General features: G+C 35.0%; 3 protein-coding genes and 2 long non-coding RNA genes across 5 annotated transcripts; 3 read left to right on the forward strand and 2 right to left on the reverse strand.

Annotated features, from left to right (window-relative positions):
• The first annotated feature begins 1098 nt into the window (after positions 1–1098).
• LOC124447298 lies at positions 1099–2745 on the forward strand. The gene is made up of 2 exons (XM_046998205.1): positions 1099–1398; positions 2028–2745. Exons 1-2 carry the CDS (start codon positions 1201–1203, stop codon positions 2652–2654), a joined length of 825 nt encoding a protein of 274 aa, XP_046854161.1. The 5' UTR covers positions 1099–1200; the 3' UTR covers positions 2655–2745.
• Positions 1387–3071, reverse strand: LOC124447300. The gene is made up of 3 exons (XR_006948678.1): positions 2916–3071; positions 2420–2833; positions 1387–1943 (listed from the first exon to the last, which is right to left on the reverse strand). It is a non-coding gene; the product is annotated as an uncharacterized LOC124447300 (long non-coding RNA).
• A 3011-nt stretch (positions 3072–6082) lies between these two features.
• Positions 6083–9728, forward strand: LOC124446535. The gene is made up of 4 exons (XM_046997379.1): positions 6083–6373; positions 6471–6716; positions 8196–8312; positions 8381–9728. Exons 2-4 carry the CDS (start codon positions 6554–6556, stop codon positions 8602–8604), a joined length of 504 nt encoding a protein of 167 aa, XP_046853335.1. The 5' UTR covers positions 6083–6373; positions 6471–6553; the 3' UTR covers positions 8605–9728.
• A 216-nt stretch (positions 9729–9944) lies between these two features.
• LOC124446536 lies at positions 9945–10436 on the reverse strand. Its single transcript, XR_006948466.1, has 2 exons — positions 10348–10436; positions 9945–10141 (listed from the first exon to the last, which is right to left on the reverse strand). It is a non-coding gene; the product is annotated as an uncharacterized LOC124446536 (long non-coding RNA).
• Positions 10437–10535: 99 nt separating this feature from the next.
• LOC124446534 (acid ceramidase-like) lies at positions 10536–20666 on the forward strand. The gene is made up of 16 exons (XM_046997378.1): positions 10536–10688; positions 11215–11261; positions 12642–12726; positions 13006–13089; positions 13461–13539; positions 13810–13884; positions 13991–14036; positions 14237–14381; positions 14608–14662; positions 15543–15624; positions 15814–15898; positions 17325–17371; positions 18341–18431; positions 18729–18761; positions 18858–18914; positions 20397–20666. The coding sequence occupies exons 1-16, from the start codon at positions 10626–10628 to the stop codon at positions 20484–20486; spliced, it is 1164 nt and encodes a 387-aa protein (XP_046853334.1). The 5' UTR covers positions 10536–10625; the 3' UTR covers positions 20487–20666.
• The last annotated feature ends 636 nt before the right edge of the window (positions 20667–21302 follow it).

Below are 21302 nucleotides of genomic sequence, written 5' to 3' on the forward strand. Positions count from 1 at the left end.
GGACAGAAAATTGATGTCATTTTTGTTTCATATATAACTATAGGTTTGATGGGAATTTTTAAGCTACGGCGAATTTTACGAAGAAGATTGAAAACCAAACGTTCACCCTGTTTGCCTAGATATGGTATTCTAATGAAAATTTTACGAAGGTCATTCTCAGTATTTTGTTTAGAGGGGTTATTTTTAGCTATGATTTTGGTTTTGAGTTTGTGAATCAAGAATTTCCGGACTGTAAGAGGGAAACCATTCCATGACATAAAAGACTGGAGTGTTTGAATTTGTTTTTTTGAATAATGTTTGGTTAGAGCAAATCTTAAATGCGCGAAAAAATAAGGAATTGATCCAAGTAGTTTTGCGGTTGAAAGGTTCGAAACTTGAAAAATGTGTATATTGGCCAGTATGAGTTGTTTTACGGAATATATCGATGTCATTATTTGTTATTTTGAGGTCTAGAAAGTGGACATGTGAGTCAGAAAAATCATCAAAAGTAAATTTAAGATTTTTATCAAAACTATTAAATTTGGCAAGAACATGAGGAATGTCAGAATGTCGCATAAGATATTCTTGTTCTAACCCAACATGCTACTAATTACAATAATTCTAGTGCCATCTCACAACATTTACTCATTTGTCCAGACGCCAACTACATCTCACACCTTTTCTCACTTCCTGACGCTGATTCCGACCTCGATCTCACACACGTGCCACTCAATCCTTGTAACTTGATTCCTAGTAATACCAAAATATTATATCACTGTAAAAATAATAATCCTAATCAACTTCTCATCTTAGAAGCACTTTTGATAAAACGCGATATGCCACAACTTAATAGTGGTCTTAAAGCTTGTAAGAAACTATCTCTATTTTAATGTTAGTATATTTTAGTCTTATAGTTCTCTAATTACATAACTGCCATTTCCGCTTGTAAATATATAAAAGTTTCGCAGCCTGCATTGTAAACCATAAGTCTGATGATGTCTTTGGAATAAAGACGAAATATTACACATTATTTTGTTTCAAACTCTTGTAATATCTTGAATATCAAGAAAACGAGATGTCCCTCTTCGGAATTTGCTTTATTTTGTATAAGTGTTTGTTATATAGTCATTCTCCAATCTTTTAGTTCTTTTATTCAGTCCACGCTGTTGAGCAGAGATTTATTTGCTGGAAAATATAATTAATAGTCGCAATGGAACTCACATGTCAATTTCTTACTTAGTTGATTGGGTCAAGGCTAAAATAAAAGCATTGAGAAATGCTTACACACGAGTCAAAAAACCTCCTCCAAGTGGTAGCGCTCGCAAAAATCTTACGAAGCGAGGTAGCTGGTTGCTGGATAAACTGAAGTTCCTCTCTCCTTTCGTGGCAACAAGAGTTCCCATTTCAAATATTGCTACTGTAAGTGAAATTCTTGTTTTATTTTGATTTTCCAAACAATTAATATTTAGCACAACATATATATATATATATATATATAATTAAGAGTAAGTGCTACTGCTAGATAATGTTGTCCTGCCATGATACAGCTCCACAAGTGTTAAAATATGTCGTCAGAATTTCACCTTGCATTTTGGCACTATTAGAAGGATTTCTGTCTGTGTAGAATGGATTCAAATTTGTCATGCATGAATTTTGATTGGTAATGGTAGACCAAGAGTATTTTCAACAACAGCTTTTCACAAGCTAGACTCGTTATACACGCCAGCATCTCCTGCACGGCCTGCTGCTCCAACATTAACATAGACAAACTTGTAGTTTGCATCTACTAGAGCTAAAAGCAAAACACTGAAAAAATGCTTGTAGTTGAAAAATTCTGATCCACTACTATTTGGTTGTTGTATGGCTATGTGTTTCCCATCTAGAGCTCCAATGCAGCCAGGATAGTTCCATTTTTTTTCAAATTGGTCTGCAACAGCCTTCCATTCTTCTGCACAAGATGGAGTCTGTAATTGAAGAAAATAAAAGCAATTACATCATAAATTTGCTTATGTTAAACTAATGGATGTTCATTTATTGAATGCTTCTAGGACGATTCCAATTCACCATCATGCATGACAATTGCTGATGAAGTTGAGGATCAAAACGATGATGATGACGACAGTTTTAATGATCCAGCAACACCAAGCAACAGTCTTGAGAATGAGGTTGACTGTCCCATTTCTAGTACTAAACAGCCAACACTTATAAAGCCAAATAGAAAAAGGCAGGCAGATGAAGAATACAATCTCATGACTTGTTTGGCAAAAAACATCTCAAGAAAAAGAAGCAGAGAAATGTCTCACAAGCAATGTAATAACCCGGATGAAGCATTTGGTCATTATATCATGCAGTCGTTGTCTGAACTTCCCCCCACTGTAAGACACTTGGCACAATACAAAATTAATGAAATACTGTTCCAGGCTCAATCAGGGGAACTTACACATCAAAGCACAAGAGTGCCAGTAGCTATGCACCAACATATGTTTCAAACACCTTATGCACAAAACAACTTGCACCCCATCAGCAATCATATGACAAATAGTCAACGATTCAACACATCTTCCCCAATAGATGGTGGATTGAGCCGTCCTGTTGTTAATATGTGGTCTTCACCAATCTCTAGAGAGCTTAATTGTGGTCAAGACTCATCTGCCTATGACAACATGAGCTCTTAATGGATGTAAACAGTTATTGTTAATAATACTACCGATATTTGTTGTAAATGTTTAATAACTTGCCTCCAAACATGTTTCCTTTAACGAGATATACAAAGCATGGCATGTTTCCTCAACAATATTCGAAATTGTACGCTCGCCAATTCTAAACTGGAATGACAGACTACAAAATGTTTCACCTAAAATGGGAAAATAATAAAAACAGTAAGAGAACTGCTTTCTCTGACCAAGTGTTCAATCACTATACGTAATTCTACGTACCTGTTGCAAGAAATCGCAGGGTTACTCCAGTCGTTCGCGAGGTTTTAACGCTGTCCTCATTTGCGTGTCTTGTTTTACAATGTATGGAAAAACAATCTTCAAAATATTTTCAAATGATTGCCTGTCCAATCTATGATACTGACGGAACTGTTCAGGATCTTCTACTGCTAGCTGGACGTCCGCCACATTTTCCGAGGCGGACGTCCAGCTAGCAGTAGAAGATCCTGAACAGTTGTTAATTGCAGTAGAAGATCCTGAACTGTTGTTAATTGTCGTCCAACAATGAATTTAACGCATTCAACAAATCTGCCATTTTGTTTTCTCAATCTCGCGCGTGCGCAATTTTGTCATTTACAGCGCACTTGCTGCTTGCTCTCATTGAGTTCTATAATAACTAGAGCGGCTATCTCAAGCGCGGCCTTAGATATCTGATGACGCCAAAAAAATGGCGGATTTCGTCCTTTGCCGCTGAGATTTACCGAAATTGACCGCTTTTCCGAAATTTCACAATTTCCACTCCTCCTGAAGAAAGAGTGAGGAAAATGTATGTGTGTATTGGGATTCGGCAAGCAATTTTTGATGAAAATGGGTAAAACCTTAAATTCATAACAGCGAATGAACTGTGGTTGTCAGTTATCTGCTCCTACGAGGATGCATTTATAACTATCGACGAAAGACCGATATGTCGGCTACACATGTATGAATGCAGATGTGCGTCGTTTTCTTACCAGCGTCAAACTTGTTTGATCGATTAAACTCTTTAGTCTATACAAAAAAGTATATCATAGTTCATCTCCACGGTTCACGAGAGAGTTAGCTTATTTGTTATCATTGCTATTTTGCTTCTTTTCATGCAATGGGCAATGGCTTTTTCGCCACAATTGTAGGATTTTACTTGTTTCTTTAAAAAGTACATATTAAATCTCTGGATATTTACGGATTTTCTGTAATTGAGTTTCATATGAAATTTCAAAAGACTCAAGTCTGCATAGGTTTGGTAAATGAAAACAAACAATATTGTATAGAAATTACTTTAAGTAACCTTTTGTGATGTTCTGAAGTGCAACTGCATCAAATATTTGTAAAGTTGTAGCACATTTTGATTTTGTTGTATTGATATATGAATTGGGCAAAATGCAAATAATCATCAAAACACTTATGCTTCCAATGGTGTTTATAATTCATTTGTAGTTTTAATACCTCTACCTTTCTTTTTCACTTTGTTTTGTTTTTCCTATATTTGCAGTAAAAGTGCACTATAATTTGAATGATTAACACAGTTTTCACCTCAATAATAAATTTCATAAGCAGTTGGTAGTGCATTTTGTTCTCTGAGTATCTACATCTGGTGTTTTGTTCATACAAGAATGATGAAGTGCAAGTAGATATGTCATAGCAAGGCAATAAAACCAAATGAATTACATAACTATAGTGTACTTTTATGCTAGAAGCTTAAAAGCTTTTTAGAAATTAGAATATTATTGTATTATATTACCTCTATATCATCAATTTCATGATAAGAAATAAGAAGCAAAAAATTTGTAGAAAAGCTTTGAAAAGTGAAAATTTTTCTTTAAAAAGCAGCAATAATGCATATGATAAATCTCCATTCTGTATTCTAATAGGTAAATAAGCTCAAATTTTTCTTAAAGAAATATAAGAAATATATAAGAAATATACAGTACAGTAACTTTAAAGGTTTCATCACTGAATCTTTAATGCTTCAGTATAGTGCATTAGATATTAGTAACATTCAAACAACACTCAACTAAAATATTTTGATAAAGATATGACATGATTTAAACATTAAGTTACATAAAACCCAATGGCTTATACAGTTTGAAGCTTCACATCTGCATCGAGTCATCATCAATCTCAGTACAAATGTTTACATAGACACAAACTTTATGGCCTTCCATTTTACATGTTTGTAATTGACATTTCATTAAGCATCAAAACACACACAACCTTCTTGCCATCTTTCTTTGGATCATGAACTTTAACTTCAAAGCATTCAAGGCATCCTTAGTGAATCCATTGTCTCCATCCATAGAATTTGACCACGATCAAATTAAATAACTCTGGATAGGGCAGACAATAAATCAATTATCTTTACAGCATCATCATTTTTTAAGACTCTGCCTGGTCAATAACATCTTCCAGTCATCTTTACTCCTTGATCTTCCCTGCATGTTGTCAGCAAATAGAACATAAAACAAGCTCTGCTCCAAATCATGGGTACCGTTGGGGCTGATCATTTCTTTTTGATACCTACTCACAGAGCAAAATGTGTGCAGGGTCTTTTTTGCTTTAGGGAAACTATTTTGCGAATAAGTGGGTAAATTTACGATTTCATCCATTAACAAATGACAGAAAAGTATACAGAATTTTATAAACAAAAACAGGAAAACATCAGTATATTTGGCGTTCAAGTCAGCTTAAAAAATACGATCTTTAATATGTATTTTATGGCTTTTCAAGTGCATCTATAATTGCTTTTCAATCGTTGACGGACTAACAAAACAAACAACTACCTCACCTGTGAGAAGCGATATGTTCCTTTTTGTGGAAACTAAGACATCAACAAATGAACGATTGAAGTGTTGACATTATAAAAGAAATGCCAAAAAAGAATCGTCACAGAAAATAGAACTAACGATATCCATATTCTGTGATATCGTGTTTGTTTTTGAAAAATTCTTTATAATTTACTATAGACACCAGGGGGAGGTCAAGAATATTATTTTTCTGCAAAGCGATCATTTCAGCGGAAATACGTCCTTTGGCCGCCATTTTTTTGGCGTCCTCGCCCCAGTAAAGATAGCCGCTCCAGTTATTATAGAACTCAATGCTTGCTCTCCGCACACGAGGATTTTTTGTCACTCGTGACAAAAAATATCAAACGCGTTTGATATTTGACTCATCTGTCACGAATGACAAATGTTGTTCAAAACTTCCGCGCACACTGGGAACTTTTGTCGATCACACTTGTCACGAATAACAAGTACGCGCGGCAAGTTCACCAGTGTGCGGCGGGCTTTGCATAATCATTCTTACGAGAAAATTGTGTTTCGCTTTGTTTGCCTCTCTATATAGACTGTGAGCCCACGACTCGGCTCAAAATAATAGCGGTAACATAATACTTCATGTAAAAAGGTCTCCTAACAACAAAACGGGAGCGTTCTGCATCGTCAATATTGTAAAAAAACTGCGGGTTTTGGTGAGTAGGAACAAAGAATGTCGAATTCAGCATGTCGAAAACTATAGAATACCGTTCATAAAATTTAGCACCGCGATGGTGGCTCCCAATATTCCAGACGAAATTATTGCAACTATTATGAATATTATCGCTCAACTACCACGAAAAGATGCAAATGTGTCGTGAAAGCGTCTTGAAAGCATATGAAACTCAGAAAGCAGCGAAGAGTGAACTGGACAGGCCTCAAGTTTGTTTCCTGGTGAGTGTATTACGGTACCAGTATATCCGTTCATAAAATTTAGCATCGCGATGGTGGCTACGAAACTTTATTTCAAAGGACATTTTGATTTACACAGGCAACGGACTAAATATTCCACTTTGTTATTTGATCTTTTGGGATTGATCGTTAAATCCACCGAGCAAAGTGTGAACAAGCCCAATGAATATGAGAATTCTTGGCCGTCGTAAACTGCGCAGTTTATTGATGATCATTTTCCTGTTCATCCTCGCCAGTGCTATAATAGAAATAGTGTTCATTTCATCTCAAAAGCTTACGAACCCTGGGAATTTCTTGAAACATGTTGTCGAACAATTATCTACAGGTGAGCACATTAACCGGAAACAACAAGAGTGTCTGCAAGTAATCCCGTTTCATAAGTGTGGAATGTATTAGAATGAAGATAATGAGGAGTTTTATTTCATTTTCTGCCTTTATACCATGCAAGCAGCACAAATGAAATTCAACGTTTGAAAAGGGCCTTCACTAGATTATTCAGCTGATATAGTTTGCTAAATTTAAAATAATACTTTATCTTGGACGACTTTTAGCCAAATTTTTTCCTCACAACTTGTGCAACTTAATATCATTTTGTCACTTAAAATTGTTCGAACACACTATTGAAATAACCTACACGCATAAAAGAATGTAAAGCTGTACATGTGCTTGACAGCTTGTGCATTGTAAACAATAGTTAGTGGCTGTTTAAATGATCCTGGCACGGCATGAAATGATTTCGAGGCATTGAAATGTGGCAAAACTTCAAGCTTAAAAATTACAACTGTAGTTTAGTTAAGCACCACAACTCATTCCTGTTGTAACTCTGAAATTAGGCCAAATTGGTTGTTTCAATTTTAAATGTTTTAAGTATTCATTAAAACAAGAGTATTATAAAATTCCTTGAGAAGAATTATCTAATGATAAGTATTGAATCTTATCCATTTGCCAAAAGCATTTGACTCTTGGCTGAATCCAAGCTAGCCAGGCTCCTGTAATCTTACTGGAAACCATATTGAACCAATTGTTTTCCTAACTTCATGACTCAGAGCTCTGTATCCTTAGGCATGCCTAAGGGAATATGTCAAGCCACCAAAGAAATCAGGATAACATGAGTGTTTAAAACTTTTACTATGCCGTATAAACTGATGTTTTCCACTGAGAAACTATCACAGTGGTGGATGACAGCGGCTCGTATTAATACAAGGGAATTTGGTTGTCACAGTACCCGAGCAGCCTTCAAATCATGTGCGACTCAGATTATTGAGTCAGTTAGCTGGTCCATTACCATGACTTTTCAAACATTCTACCATTAACCATTATCTAGACTTCATTTAATCTCATTTAAATAATTTTAAAACCAGTTGAGAATAATTAATATGTTTTGTTAACCTAAAATATATGACTTGAACAAGAGTCACGTGACAGCATGAGTCGTTTGTTTGTTTTTGTCTTAGTGATTAAGTTTTAAGTCTGATTTTATTGTTCACTATCAAATCTCAGAAAACTTGGCACAACCAAGGCTGATGACGTAGTAGAATTTAAAAATCAAATGGCACACCTTAAGTTGAAGTTTAATTTGAATTCTACAAATCATCAGTGAGAAGTGGAAGAGAGTTGTTAGCCCGAATACATTGTTTTATAGTCATACAATTTTTCATATCCAGCTGATGACTTGCAGAATTCTGATTAAAATTCAACTCAAGATATGTCTCGTTTAGTTTTTGAATTTAGTGGACAAGTACGCCAATGTTGTCTTGTTGGATCCCATAAAACAAAAAGTACATTGCTTTATGCTTCCATTTAGAAATATCAAACTCCACTCAAGTTCCAAACAGTAACTTGGCTTCAGCATGTTTATCAAGGAACATCTTGGATAATAATGAAGTTAAACTTCATAGCAACAGGTCATCTGATAAACAATGTAAGTTGATCCATACAAAAAATATAGACATTTTTGTTTTCCTATCTTTTTCATTTAATTCATTTCAGATACTCTAACCATTGGCATCTCTACAATTACTCGTGACAATGGAAACATATATCTCATGGACACTCTGAGTAGTCTTACCGTGGACCAAACTATTGGAAATGTAATTCATTATTTGAGCATGATGGAAATACATCATCGCTTAAAAGCAAATCTCAACCGACAAAAGAACCCTACTTTGACTAATACTCTCAAAAATATCTTGGTCTTAACCCCCCTGCCATGATCATAAAAACTAACCTCATACCAAAAATGCAAACAAAGATAGACTTTGCATACAACCAAGGTGCTAAGTATTTCTAGGGCACATAAAGGTAACGTTGTGCAATTTTTTCTCAAATTATTCAGTGTTTTTTTGCTAAAATAGCAAACAAATTGATTACTTTAAAAGACCAAACTAATTTCAACATCAAATGGCAATAAATCTTAAGACAGGGCAAATTTATTTGATCTTTTCCTTTGCTATAAACATTATTGATGCTGTAAGATGACATCATGTGCGCGCAACTTAAACATATTAAAGATTTTTCATCTACACTTTATGTAAGTGTGATGATTTTCTCGGGCAAACTATGTCGAATTCTGTCCACATGTTTCACTTATTTCTGTCTGCAGAGCTGCAGTTAGAGAGCTACGTCCTGTCTTTGTACTTATTCTCATTGCTTTATGGATATACAAATAGGACAACTGAAAACAGCATATGGACAAAATAATTGACTTTTTGGAGGAGACGCCATAACTTTGCGTTAAATTTTTCTGACCATGATTGTCATCCGTATTTCCGTTTTCTGGCTTTTACGTTTCAATTCAAATGAATATTTGTTGACTATACTGACAGTTAAACGTCGTATGATAACAAAAAACTCTAAAGACAATACTTTCACTTCACTTATAAACTGTTTTTGCGGTTATAATATTTGAAAGAATCCAAATGAAGCTCGAAGGAGTCTTATTTAACACATAAATGCCCCTTTATTTCACAGAATTTTATCTGTTGAGATCCTAAAAGCTAGCTAGCTATATTCCACACGCCCTTTTTCAGACAACTGTCTAATTGACGTAATGAATGGCGAACATCCATTCGTCTGGGATGCATTTCGCATGTTGCATAGACATCTAAAAATGCATTGAGTTTAAAAGCATGGAAAAATTTTCAACTTGCTCTTCGTATTTAAATTTTTCACAGGTTATTATTCGGAAACTCTTTGGTAATGATAAATATGCAGTTGAATTCTTGTTATTTATACTGATCTTTTTGCATGATGTATGACTAATGAATTTATATGTCAAACTTAATTCAACTTAAATGAAAATTTATGTGAATATCAATTAAACAATTCTTAAACATGATGTAATTGTAAACCATAGTATTTGGAAGACTTGCAAACTCGCAATTACAAAATTATTTTTCTGTTGATCAAAACTATTCTATGGAGCCCAGCCCCCTGCCATTCTCTTTCCGCGTGCATTATTTTCAATATATTTTTCCCATGTTTTGTGTTAACATGCATTATTGTTGCTGCTTTTGTGCATAACTTCCCACAAGTCAGAAATGAACAACAATCGTTGACATTTAAGTTCATTACAAATGATCAAAATATTTTATCTACAAGTGCATATGTAAGATACAATATCTGTTGAAAATTTTAGGTACTCAAGCCATTAACTTTAATTATTTTAGTCCTGAACGCTGGCCTATGTGGCCAGTGAAGTTGCAAAGATCTGCTTCCGAGTTCTGTTGAATCTTCATCTCTTGCACAAGCCTGCATGTGAAAACAACTCTTATTTCTTTAGAAATAACATAATCTATTTTCATATGCAATTACCATCAATATTCAAACACATTGTTGATTTTTAACTTTGTACACATTAAATCTAATTTTGTTATGGATAATTCCTCTTTTCAATAAGTCAGTTAAGAGTTTTGCTCCTTGAAATGTAAAAATTTTCTGTGACACTCAGTTTTTACCTTTGGCAATATGACATTTTTTATTTGCTTGCATAAGAATGTGCCCAATACGTTTAAAAGAATTTTTGCACATTGCTGTATGAATTAATAAACTGAACTTTGCTAAAAGTGAAGTGACCTCCAAACAGCTCATAACCTTATGACATAAATATGATTCTGTTGTAACAATGACAGCGATGACAGCTAGTTCGAAGACGTTGACGTTAATTGAGCAAAGGAATGTTCATGCTTTGTTGACTTTTCTCCTTGCACTCATATCTCATCGTAGTTGAATTGTTATGTCTTTCCTAATATTGAACTTTGTTCTGTTATTCTCGCTTGTCGACCTCCACACGCTGTCGGTGAGTTTTTATGTTGCTACTAGAAATGATAAGCTAATATTATCACTTATATAAGCACTTGATATTGCAAGCATCACAGTAGTCATAAGTTTTGCATTATAATGACGATGCAACAATTTTCTTTTTGAGAATACGATAATGAAAACTATAATAGAATTATCAGTTATATCAATTGCGTGAATTGCTATTAGAAAAGATAAACTGAAGGGAACTCTGAAATGCATGAAGGTTCAAAGCATTTCATTTTACATATATCACAGTAGTCATATGCTTTGCATTGTATTGACCGTCAATGCAGCTATTTTCATTTTGAGAAGACAAAAGTGAGTTTGCACATAAGGCAGTCATTCTAATTTAAAAATTTAGGATTGCAACAAAGCTTTATATTTTAATGATGTTAAATTACAAATGACAAATGTGATTGAAATGTGATTTGTATTGGCAACATTTGAATAAGTAATTGAGATATTCAAAACTCATAAGCCTAAAGTATTGATTAGAAGTTCTCTGTAATTATTCGTTTCAGCGAGAGGAACCTAAATGCAATACTAATGCGTACCCTCCAGAACTAAAGTAAGTGCGTTAATTTATGATGAAATTTTGCTCATTTTGATCATTTCATATTTGAAACTACCGAAAAGACCCAACATTTGAGTGTTCTGTAGAGTTCTGAAGAGTTCTGCTGTTCTGAATATAAAGATTAGAGCTCGACAGATTGTTCCAAAAAAGTAATCAAAAGATTGTTCCAAGAAAGCAAGTGTTGCTTAATTTGTGTTGACTCAAGACATTGCCTTTTCAATAAACACTAGGATCAAACCGCTAATAGTTTTTTTGAAGAATCTGTTGGGCTCAATTGAAAATTATATTCATTTCTGGCACCTCATTGGAAATTCTATTTTCTTCGGCAAACTTCTCTGAGCTTTGTAAACAGTCAGCTCTTCAACTTAATCGAGGGCTGTTTTATAAATATAAACTTTATACTATGTTTGAACTTTTGAATACTTTTGGGGTTAATTTACAAAGTTGACAAGCAAAAAAAAATCAAAATTAAACTAAAGAATACAATATTTCATTTGTGAACTGTTCTGATAAATTTGGATCATAGAAAACAACTTCAATATGTAAATATACTTTGTAATAGTTACAAAAATATTTTTACCAATGCTTAACTAGCGTAATCAATTATTTCTTTGGTTAAACGTAGGCTTTAATTTGCTCGAAAGTCCTACAATTTAGTTTATATTCTTCCAAACAACACACATTCAGCATACGGCAACTGTCATATAGTTACCTAGCTGATGCGTCGCACGTATTCTAAAAACTCACGCACACTCACACTCACTGAGTAAAGCTTCATGATCGCCTCATAAGAATTATTCTAATACGGATTTTTCGCTCAACTGATTTGCTTGATTTGCTTGATTTGAAATTTTTCAGCAAAATTCATATTATCGCTTGAGAAATGGCTTTGCCATTGATTACGAATAATACAAAATAAAACAAATTCCGAAGAGGGACATCTCGTTTTCTTGATATTCAAGATATTACAAGAGTTTGAAACAAAATAATGTGTAATATTTCGTCTTTATTCCAAAGACATCATCAGACTTATGATGATGTCTTTGACAGATCATCATCAGACAAAGACATCATCAGACTCATAAGTCTGATGATGTCTTTGGAATAAAGACGAAATATTACACATTATTTTGTTTCAAACTCTTGTAATATCTTGAATATCAAGAAAACGAGATGTCCCTCTTCGGAATTTGTTTTATTTTGTATTATTTGAAATTGTCTGCTTGTCCTGGTTATTGATTACGAAGAGCGTCTATTTTATGTCGCACTCCGCGAGTGTGAATAAGCTTTTAAAATATGGGTGACAGTTCAACTTTATAGTTATTGTTAAGCAAAGAAATTAGGTATATTAAAAATACAACGTTTTGTTTATAGGGATAAAGTCAGTGATGCTTACATAAACCTTGATTTGAAACCTGAAGATCGATGGAAGGAAATTTCAATGAACATGAAAGTGGAGGTTTGTCTAAGCTAACCTTTATGATTCTCATCGATGCAATGACAAAACAATGATCGGAGTAGTTTATATAACCAGAAACTGCATTTGACATCTATTTAGGTATTTTAAACTTGAATGCCTGCAACTTTTTGCTGTCTCGTTTCTGTTTTTATACCGCCATGATAGTTTTACCGCTAGAGCTCATTTCATCCATGAATTTTTCCGAGCGATCTCAAGGCTAGATATAAAATTCCAAGCAATACAAGGTCTGATATGACTTTTCCTGTGTTCTATATATAGTTACTGGAATTGCTGCAAGAAATCAAGAACTTTACAAACTTCATTTTGAATGGAAAATTGTTTGATTACATCGACAAGTATTTGGTAAGAGATGAATAATTAGCCAAATTGAAATGTTTTCGCGTGTCTTTTGTTTCATGGAAAGTTTCTGCATTGAAAATTTGCAATTCGCAATTCGCAGCTCGATTATATTGAGAGTGATTGTTATTGTGTGAAGGGTGAAACTCTTTGAAGGACCGTGAAAACATCGTTCAACATCACAAAGTCTCCGCTAGTTCACGCGATACGTCTTGGAACGTTTTATAGTTGTTTGATTATTGAATAGTCCTTGGACAGTTTTCATAATGCAAAACCTCAGTGGATCAAGACAAGTTGCATCGTGCATATTTTACTTCATACAAATTTCATTTTACGCGTTAGTCTTTCTGGAGATGAATTTATACACCTTTTTGCAGCCTTTTATAGCGGACACGCTACCCGATCCATACGGCAACGAAATTAAAGGTATCGCCAAGGTAACTGGCATACCGCTTGGTAAGTAAGTGTTTTACAAGATTGCACATTACACTTATGGCAAAACGATATTCATACTTATTTTATATGCATTCTGACTGACAGTTTATGGCCCCAATGCAGTGTACCACATTATATATGAATCAAGCAGTCTCAGTCTATAAAGCATATTTATATTTTGGATTGCTCATGCGATATTGGGACATAACAGCAAAGTTATGGGATGAATCTTACGACTTACATACCAAAGAAATTCTAAATTTACCATATATATGTCTCTATTTTCAATAGGTGAGGTTGTTCTCTACAACATATTTTACGAGGTCTTTACTGTGTGTACATCCATTGTAGCACAAACACCTGGAGGTAAAGTATATTTCTTTGACACAAAGCATCATTCTGGACTCGTAAAAGATAATCCGTCATAGATCTGCCAACTTATCTTCATATTCTCTTACGACTTGTGTTATAGGAAAAATTTTCCATGCGCGTAATTTGGACTTTGGGCTTTTCCTTGGGTAAGAGAGCCAACATAACCTTCTCTTTATGAAACTTTTCTTAAGTTAGCTTCCTTTTTATTTGTTATATCTTCTATTTCTTAAGAAAATCATATATTTTTTGTTTATCAGCAAATCTGCACACCAAGACTTGTTTTTATTTGCAGACAGATCAAATGCTTCTAAAACAATTAATTTTTACCATTTGTTTTTATTATCAGTTGGGACGTCACCAACAACACTTGGTCGTTGCCAGAAGTACTTCGTCCTCTCGTCCGCAATTTTTATTTTCAACGTAGTGGAAAAACCGCTTATGTTGCTACTGGTTTTACTGGATTTGTTGGCGCTGTAAATGGGGTAAAACAGGTACGTAAAGCAGTTATTTTATCTGTTTTGAACAGCGTTCTACACTGCCGTCGGTTTTCAGGATGAGGCGATTTTATATTGATTGCTAAACATATAAAGCTCACTTCTAGAAGGTGTTCGTGCATGATTGTCACATAAAAAAATTGGCATTTTTCATCATTCTTCACTACCGTGTGTATTATGACCTTTGAGATATGTTTGTTGATATTTTTATTGATATTTCAAGGGTGTTTTTTCATTGACAATGAACGAACGTTTTAAGATCAATGGTGGATTTGTTGGTAAGTACAAAGTACAAAGTAATAGCTGAATACTTTTCTACAAAGAGATTGTAGAGGCATAGCAGGAGTAGAGCAAACGAGGCAATCAATCTCTCTTTTCACGATAACGTCGGATAGACAGCTATAACTTGCTTTAATTTCTTCTCCCCCCTTTCATAAATCCTGCCAAATCCCAGGTTAGGATTGCGTACATGACCCACTGCTGCATGTACTTAATTTTGTACACTGCCAAAAGGCGAAAACGGATGGGGGTGACCTGACAAGTTTTTCTGTAGGTATGGATAAAACTAATATCAGGACGAAACTATTGGAGCTGTCGTTCCAGGTCTATCTTATAGATCATGTCAACGAACAACCCTTTTTGCACAACTGTTGTCATGCCTGGCGCACACGAGTTTTCAGCAGTTTTATTATGAGTCACTCGTGGTGCTTAGCGTACGATACTTACCCATGTGTTGTATCATTTTCTGTGATTTTGGCACTCCTATGCATGCGTGTATCAAGCAATTACTGAGCTGAAAACTCACCACACGCGCTAAAGGTGTAAAATCGTTCACTTGTGGAAAAAATGTTCAACATTTTGAATATTGTTGACCAATGGCACGCGTGCCAAAATCACAGAAAATGACACCACACACCTGGTAAGTAGCGTACGCTAAGCGCCACGAGTAACTCAAAGCGCTTCTGATAGAGCTCCTGTGTGCGCCATGCATTAGATCAAACCATTGGGTCAAACTCATTTTATGTGTAATTAGTGACTCGTCGTTTCTAGGGGGAATAATGTTCAAAAATAATAAATACCTGTGTACATCCTTCACATTTGGTTAAAATATCCACTTTGAAATGGAAATCATTTTATTTGCGTCTTTATTTCATTTAGGTATACTGGAATGGATTCTTGGTAACAGAGAGGCGAAATGGACGACGTTTCTAGCCAGAGATGTTCTTGAAAGTTCGTCAAGGTATGATTAATCATTATTTGTTTAAGTTGAGTTAATTTGACCCCGTAATTAAGCATTAAGAGCCTTTCTTTTTCAGTTGCAAACAGAAGCAAAATCTATTTTTGCTTTGTAAACCGGAGCATGTTTTGCCTTATTCTTGTTCATTTTACGTATCACGTGTGCATAAGATCTAAATTTTTATCGTAACAGTTTCGAGATGGCCTACAATGCTCTCTCCAACAAGAAAATTTTGGCACCGTGCTACTATATTCTTGGCGGTAACAGCACTGGACAAGTATAAATTTTATTAGCCGTTAGGGACTGGGCAGCTACGTGAGGGTTGCGTATAACGTCCAACGTAAAGTTTCTACAAGGGGTAAAAAAAACAGGCAAGCAATAGCAGTGACTAAATTACATTCAACTAAAAGTAGGCTAAAAAATGAGTATTAAAAATCTTTTAGAAACGTAGGCAAATTACTGTGTGTGGTGTATAAATTTGTGATGGAGAAAATATGATTTTCAAATAAACACTTGAATGTCTTTACGAACAATGATATATTTATAACCAAAGTTAATTGCATGAGCTGTAATAACATTTTTTATGTGAATGTTTTATGCAGTGCGGTGTTTTGAAATTAAATGAGATATGATCTTCGCACTTAGCTAGACAATTTAAGCAATCGTCTCAGGACCTGAAAAAATCAGGTGACTCAACGGGATCACCTGATTTTTTCAGGTCCTGAGACGATTGCTTAAATTGTCTAGCTAAGTGCGAAGATCATATCTCATTTAATTTTAACATTTTTTATGCCATTGCATCGCTTTCATCCTAAACTTCTACTTCGTCTTAAACTTGTCTTGACCGCGACGGCTCCTGTTTGCATATTTTTGGGGGGACACCCTTACCCTGTATTGAGTTTTGTGTCTTTTTGCCACGTTCTTCGTTATCCATGGTGGTCACTAAGGGGTTAATAGCAACTAACCGTACGTCCTGTGTCCCAAGTGCAGGAGTCACCATTTTACTATGGTGATAGCCGGGAGGACACTTTGTTATACACTTTGTATATAACAATATATATTAGGTAAGGGGCGAGTGGCTGAATGGTTAATGGCGTGAGCTGTAAGCCAGACGGCGCGGGTTCAATCCCGGCTCGTGTCTGTAAACCTAGCCCGAGTTGACCAAAGCCATGTGAGGGAAATTTGGTAGAGGAAACTATGTCCTCGGATGGACTGTACCTGCATCTGCAATGTTGCAGCCTTGTCACAGGGTGAAGGGTACGAGTGATTGTAGTCTGGTCAGCTCCTTTCACTATAATTTCAGTAACCAGTTTGTTCCACTTCGTGGAACCCTCATACGTCGAAATCGACGTATCTGCAATCTACGACATCTGCAATGTTGCAGCCTTGTCACACGGTGTCACGCTGATATCAGCGTTGTGGTTGCGTGAAGGGTACTAGTGATTGTAGTCTGGTCAGCTGCTTTCACTATAATTTCAGTAACCAGTTTGTTCCACTTCGTGGAACCCTCATACGTCGAAATCGACGGAGTCCATTATTTTATTTATTTATTATAATAGCAACTGTACTTGCTGCAAGCGACATCTGTACAAGAGGGTGGAATCCTCTGCAGATGCGGCGTGTAATGAATTACAACGGTGAATGAATTACATTGAGAATGACTTACAACGGTTTTTTTGTGTATCATTTTATTCTTTTCATAGGGAGTTGTAATTACTCGAGATCGCACTCGGTCGATTCATCCAATGAGGTTAGTTGGGTTAGTTGATCATGAAGTTTATGTGTAAGCATTGAGAAGTCAAGCAGCTTAATTGGTTAAATTATTGTATGAGATGTTGACGTGGAGAATGGTGTCACATGCAAGTCACATGTATTAGATGTAGCTGGATGATTATTGCACATTACAATTGAACAATATTGAGTAAATAGGGATTTTCTAGGTACTAATAAATCAGGCACGTAGCCAGAACGATGATTGGGGGCATATTCAAATATTCATTTTATAATCCGTAAAAAACAATGTAATTCAAAAGAAACTAATACGGCATTTCATGCATATATGTATATGCCCCCCCCCCCAATTATTGTTCTTGCTACGTGCCTGTACCAAATGACTGTTCGAAGAAACAAATTATTATTAGTAATACAATGGTAATGATGCCAGTTAGAAATTAAATGCACTTGAAAGCCGAAGGAAGTTTAATAACTTTGTAATAGGAATGAAAATTAAATGACAACTCCCCCATTTCTCTTTAGCTACCCCACTTCTAACAATTCCCCATTCGACATAGTAAATCTCAAGTGGGATAGTTAGTGGAAAATAATAATTACCTAGGGATATAATTAATGGAAGATAATAACTACCAAGGGGGCTAATTAACGGATATAAAAATAAACTTTTGACCCAATTCGACATTGAATTCGACAAGCTAAAGTGACAAATTTTAAATCATAGAAGAATATATTGAACGAAAATTTTGATATGTATGACGAGTGTCACTTAAACTTTCAAATTTTCACATGTTTTTGGTAATTCTACTTGTCACAAGTATTAAGTAAGTTGAAAAGTTTGCAGAGGAGCTAAGCGGAGACTGGTTACAAGTGAACTGAAGAACATCTAGATGAACGTAAACTGATTGTCCATTTAGTGGCCATAGATACTGTTCCAAATTGTGGTCAGTTTGGTTTGTTATCACTCGGTGTTTAATTATCGTATTAGAATGAAGCAGACCGAGGCAGGTTGGTACGTTTTGCAGACGAATTACGATCATTGGGAAGCTCCGCTGATCATCGATGACCGACGTACTCCTGTAAGTAATCTTGCTGCCTTTATTTCAATTTTTTCGAAACTTTGCAGCATTGAAATTATTGGGGAAATTTTGCACAATACATACATACCAATTACCATGTGTTAAGGGTCTGTTTGACAATGCTTTTCTTGACAATGGAAAGAAATTTTGGTCAAGCCCATTGCAAAATGTCTTGCATAGCAACAACAAACCGAAGGCGTAGTTTTTAGCCATTTTTGATGGCGATGTCCTTGGTGGCATGGATAAAATAAGTAGTTAATTTTTACAATCCAACTTTTGTAAATTTTAAATTTATAGGGCAAGAAGTGTATGAATGATATGACACAAAAGGTAAAATAAAAATATATTATGCTTTATTTGACTATGAATTAAACAGTAGTAGAAATGCAACATTTGAAAAATTAAATTGCATTTGTTATTTTTTAGAATGTTGGCTTTAAAGGATTGTATAACGTCATGTCGACTGTACCAGTTCTAAATGAGGTAAAACAAAGCTATTGAGATCAGTGGCGTAACGCAACCGATTTGTGCCATCCGTCATCGGCCATTTGTGGCCGCTCTTTGCTTCTCTAGAATATGCTAAATAATATCTTATTTATCCCTTTTTACAACTGCAACTTACGATGAGAGTATGACTTTAGAGATAACTTAAGGCAAATAATGTTTCTATTTCATTGTCAGTGTAGTACTAATGATCTCAAGGTTGCAGCCTAGTAGTAATAGCCTAATATCCGACGTCAAATTATGATAACATACTTACGTGATTGGATGGTTAGATGCAGACGCAGTTAAACCAGGTTGAGTGCCTTGAAGTTTAGTTTCATCCTTAAACTGGCTCGTCAAAATCCTCTCCACCACAAGTCACCACCTGAACACACCAAATATATATAGCAACAAAAAGCAACAAAACAAAAAATATATATAGCTGTTTTCACTGCAAACGTACTTTGCTAATGACAGTGTCCTTGCTTTATCCCATAATCTAATTCTGCATGCTAATTGAAGGAGTGGGGGTGGAGGGGGACTTGTGTCAAATTACGAGCGCTTCTACGTGGCTATTAACTTGATTAATGGATAACCTAATTTTATAGGCTGCCTTTATGTCCGTAGCTCGTAACTTGATTACCCATAAGCCATAAATATGTTTCAAGCCTGTGCAAACACGAAAAATATTTCATTGACTGATTTAATTGGTTTAGCTCGGATTGGTTTGCACAGGCTATTGCAACACAGGTATAGACCAATCACCGCACGCGTGTAATACTTCTTATTTTATAATTAATTTGCAATACCATCTAAAAGTCAGCTCCTTGAGTGCAAAAACCCCAAGAAGTCTTCGTTTCATTGCTGCAAACCGTGAACCATGAAGGACACACCATTTGAATTTAGAAAAATAAAAGGAAAGTTTTGCATGTCCCACGAGCTGCATAAATGGCCTGTAGCAAATTTTTGAAAACTGGTGCAGGAAAAGTTAAAGGGCCATACTAGCTACAAGATTCAAAACAACCGACATCAATATAGTAGATATTTCGTTATTTCACATAAAATCTTCGATCCATGTAAATCGACACTACAGTTTTTTTCTTTTAAAGGTGGTAGGCAAGCAGAATTGTCTTATGGAAAAACATATTTTAAATTAGGTCGTCCCAGTTTGTTTCACAGAGTTTGTGTTAGATTTACATGTAAACGAAGAGGAAACGATGGACTGATCCGGAATGAATCTGTTTGATTGAGATTTTTTCTTTGTAATATCTTCTGCACACTAGAAAATGTTGGACAAAGCACTAAAGTTTTCATTAATGGGTCGTATAATGATTGATGTACTAATTACTTTCGTTGTCATTGATCTTGTGCACTCATGGACTGTCATATTTTGGCATTTTAATATTCTTATGACTAAAATAGCTTAAAGCAGCGCTTTTTACAAAAGGGAAGAATCGTTTTAAAAAATTCTGTCATTTTTAGCTTACATCATATACAGTATTGATGCAAGTCAACACTGGAAAAGTGGAATCATATCGTCGTTACTGCAGCGATCCTTGTTTTCCTTGGTAATATTAACTTTGTTAAAGTCGAATCATTTAGTTAAATCAAACTGCTGAACGGAAGATATATATCCTCCTGTATGACGTATATGAAATCAAAAATGTTACTGTAAGGAATATGATTATTTAAATTAATTTGGTATCAAAGTTTTAATTATGATAGTTTCAAAAATAGATCCTTTAATTGACATTGTTGAAATTTCTCCCCTGAAAAATATCAAAATTCTAGCCTGCAAGATTTGCCAAATTCATTTTCCATCCTTGTCAAATGACTGCAGTAATTTCATGTGAGATAAAAGTTAATTTATATTTCGATTTTCGAACACTGAAAGACCATGGCGCGACAGTGAATGTATACAAAGCGTATGAAATCAACACCACGATTAACTGCAAAAGGCCGCGTCATGTTCACAGCATAGTATGAATAATCTTTTCACAGAGAGTTTTATCTTCAAAAATTCATATTGTGTTTGCATGCATGAAATATATAATCTTACAATACTTTTTTCTCTAACAATGTAGGTCATTTCTTACATTCTTCGTACATCAAAGTGTTTATGGTATTTTTAAACGAAATCCATAATCCGAGAACAGCATTTCAAGAAAATATTTTGCCATACTTAGCCATGAAATCGTTCTTAAAACAAACTTAGTATCGCCTGTTTGGTATATTATGGATGCCTCGTGTATATTTATGTGCCAACTGTACTTTTAGGAGGAGCTGCATTCTATTGTAAAATTAAGTGCTTTCAGTTCTTTGATGTGCAAAACTGTATTTTGCTGTGTTTTATAAAAACCAAGTAATCGCTTTTGCATGATTTCTATT

The sequence above is a fragment of the Xenia sp. Carnegie-2017 genome, unplaced genomic scaffold (genome assembly GCF_021976095.1).
Source record: "Xenia sp. Carnegie-2017 unplaced genomic scaffold, XeniaSp_v1 HiC_scaffold_22, whole genome shotgun sequence".
NCBI lineage: Eukaryota > Metazoa > Cnidaria > Anthozoa > Malacalcyonacea > Xeniidae > Xenia > Xenia sp. Carnegie-2017.

What these genes read in the sequence shown, in the direction of transcription:
- LOC124446535 (XM_046997379.1), top strand. Translation starts at nt 6,554, where the DNA reads ATGAATATGAGAATTCTTGGCCGTCGTAAACTGCGCAGTTTATTGATG. An exon ending in TGTCGAACAATTATCTACAG is followed by an intron (nt 6,717 to 8,195) that starts GTGAGCACATTA and finishes GCTTCCATTTAG; the next exon opens with AAATATCAAACTCCACTCAA. An exon ending in CAGGTCATCTGATAAACAAT is followed by an intron (nt 8,313 to 8,380) that starts GTAAGTTGATCC and finishes AATTCATTTCAG; the next exon opens with ATACTCTAACCATTGGCATC.
- LOC124446534 (XM_046997378.1), top strand. Translation starts at nt 10,626, where the DNA reads ATGTCTTTCCTAATATTGAACTTTGTTCTGTTATTCTCGCTTGTCGAC. An exon ending in CTGTAAATGGGGTAAAACAG is followed by an intron (nt 14,382 to 14,607) that starts GTACGTAAAGCA and finishes TGATATTTCAAG; the next exon opens with GGTGTTTTTTCATTGACAAT. An exon ending in TGAATGATATGACACAAAAG is followed by an intron (nt 18,762 to 18,857) that starts GTAAAATAAAAA and finishes GTTATTTTTTAG; the next exon opens with AATGTTGGCTTTAAAGGATT.
- LOC124447298 (XM_046998205.1), top strand. Translation starts at nt 1,201, where the DNA reads ATGTCAATTTCTTACTTAGTTGATTGGGTCAAGGCTAAAATAAAAGCA. An exon ending in CCATTTCAAATATTGCTACT is followed by an intron (nt 1,399 to 2,027) that starts GTAAGTGAAATT and finishes GAATGCTTCTAG; the next exon opens with GACGATTCCAATTCACCATC.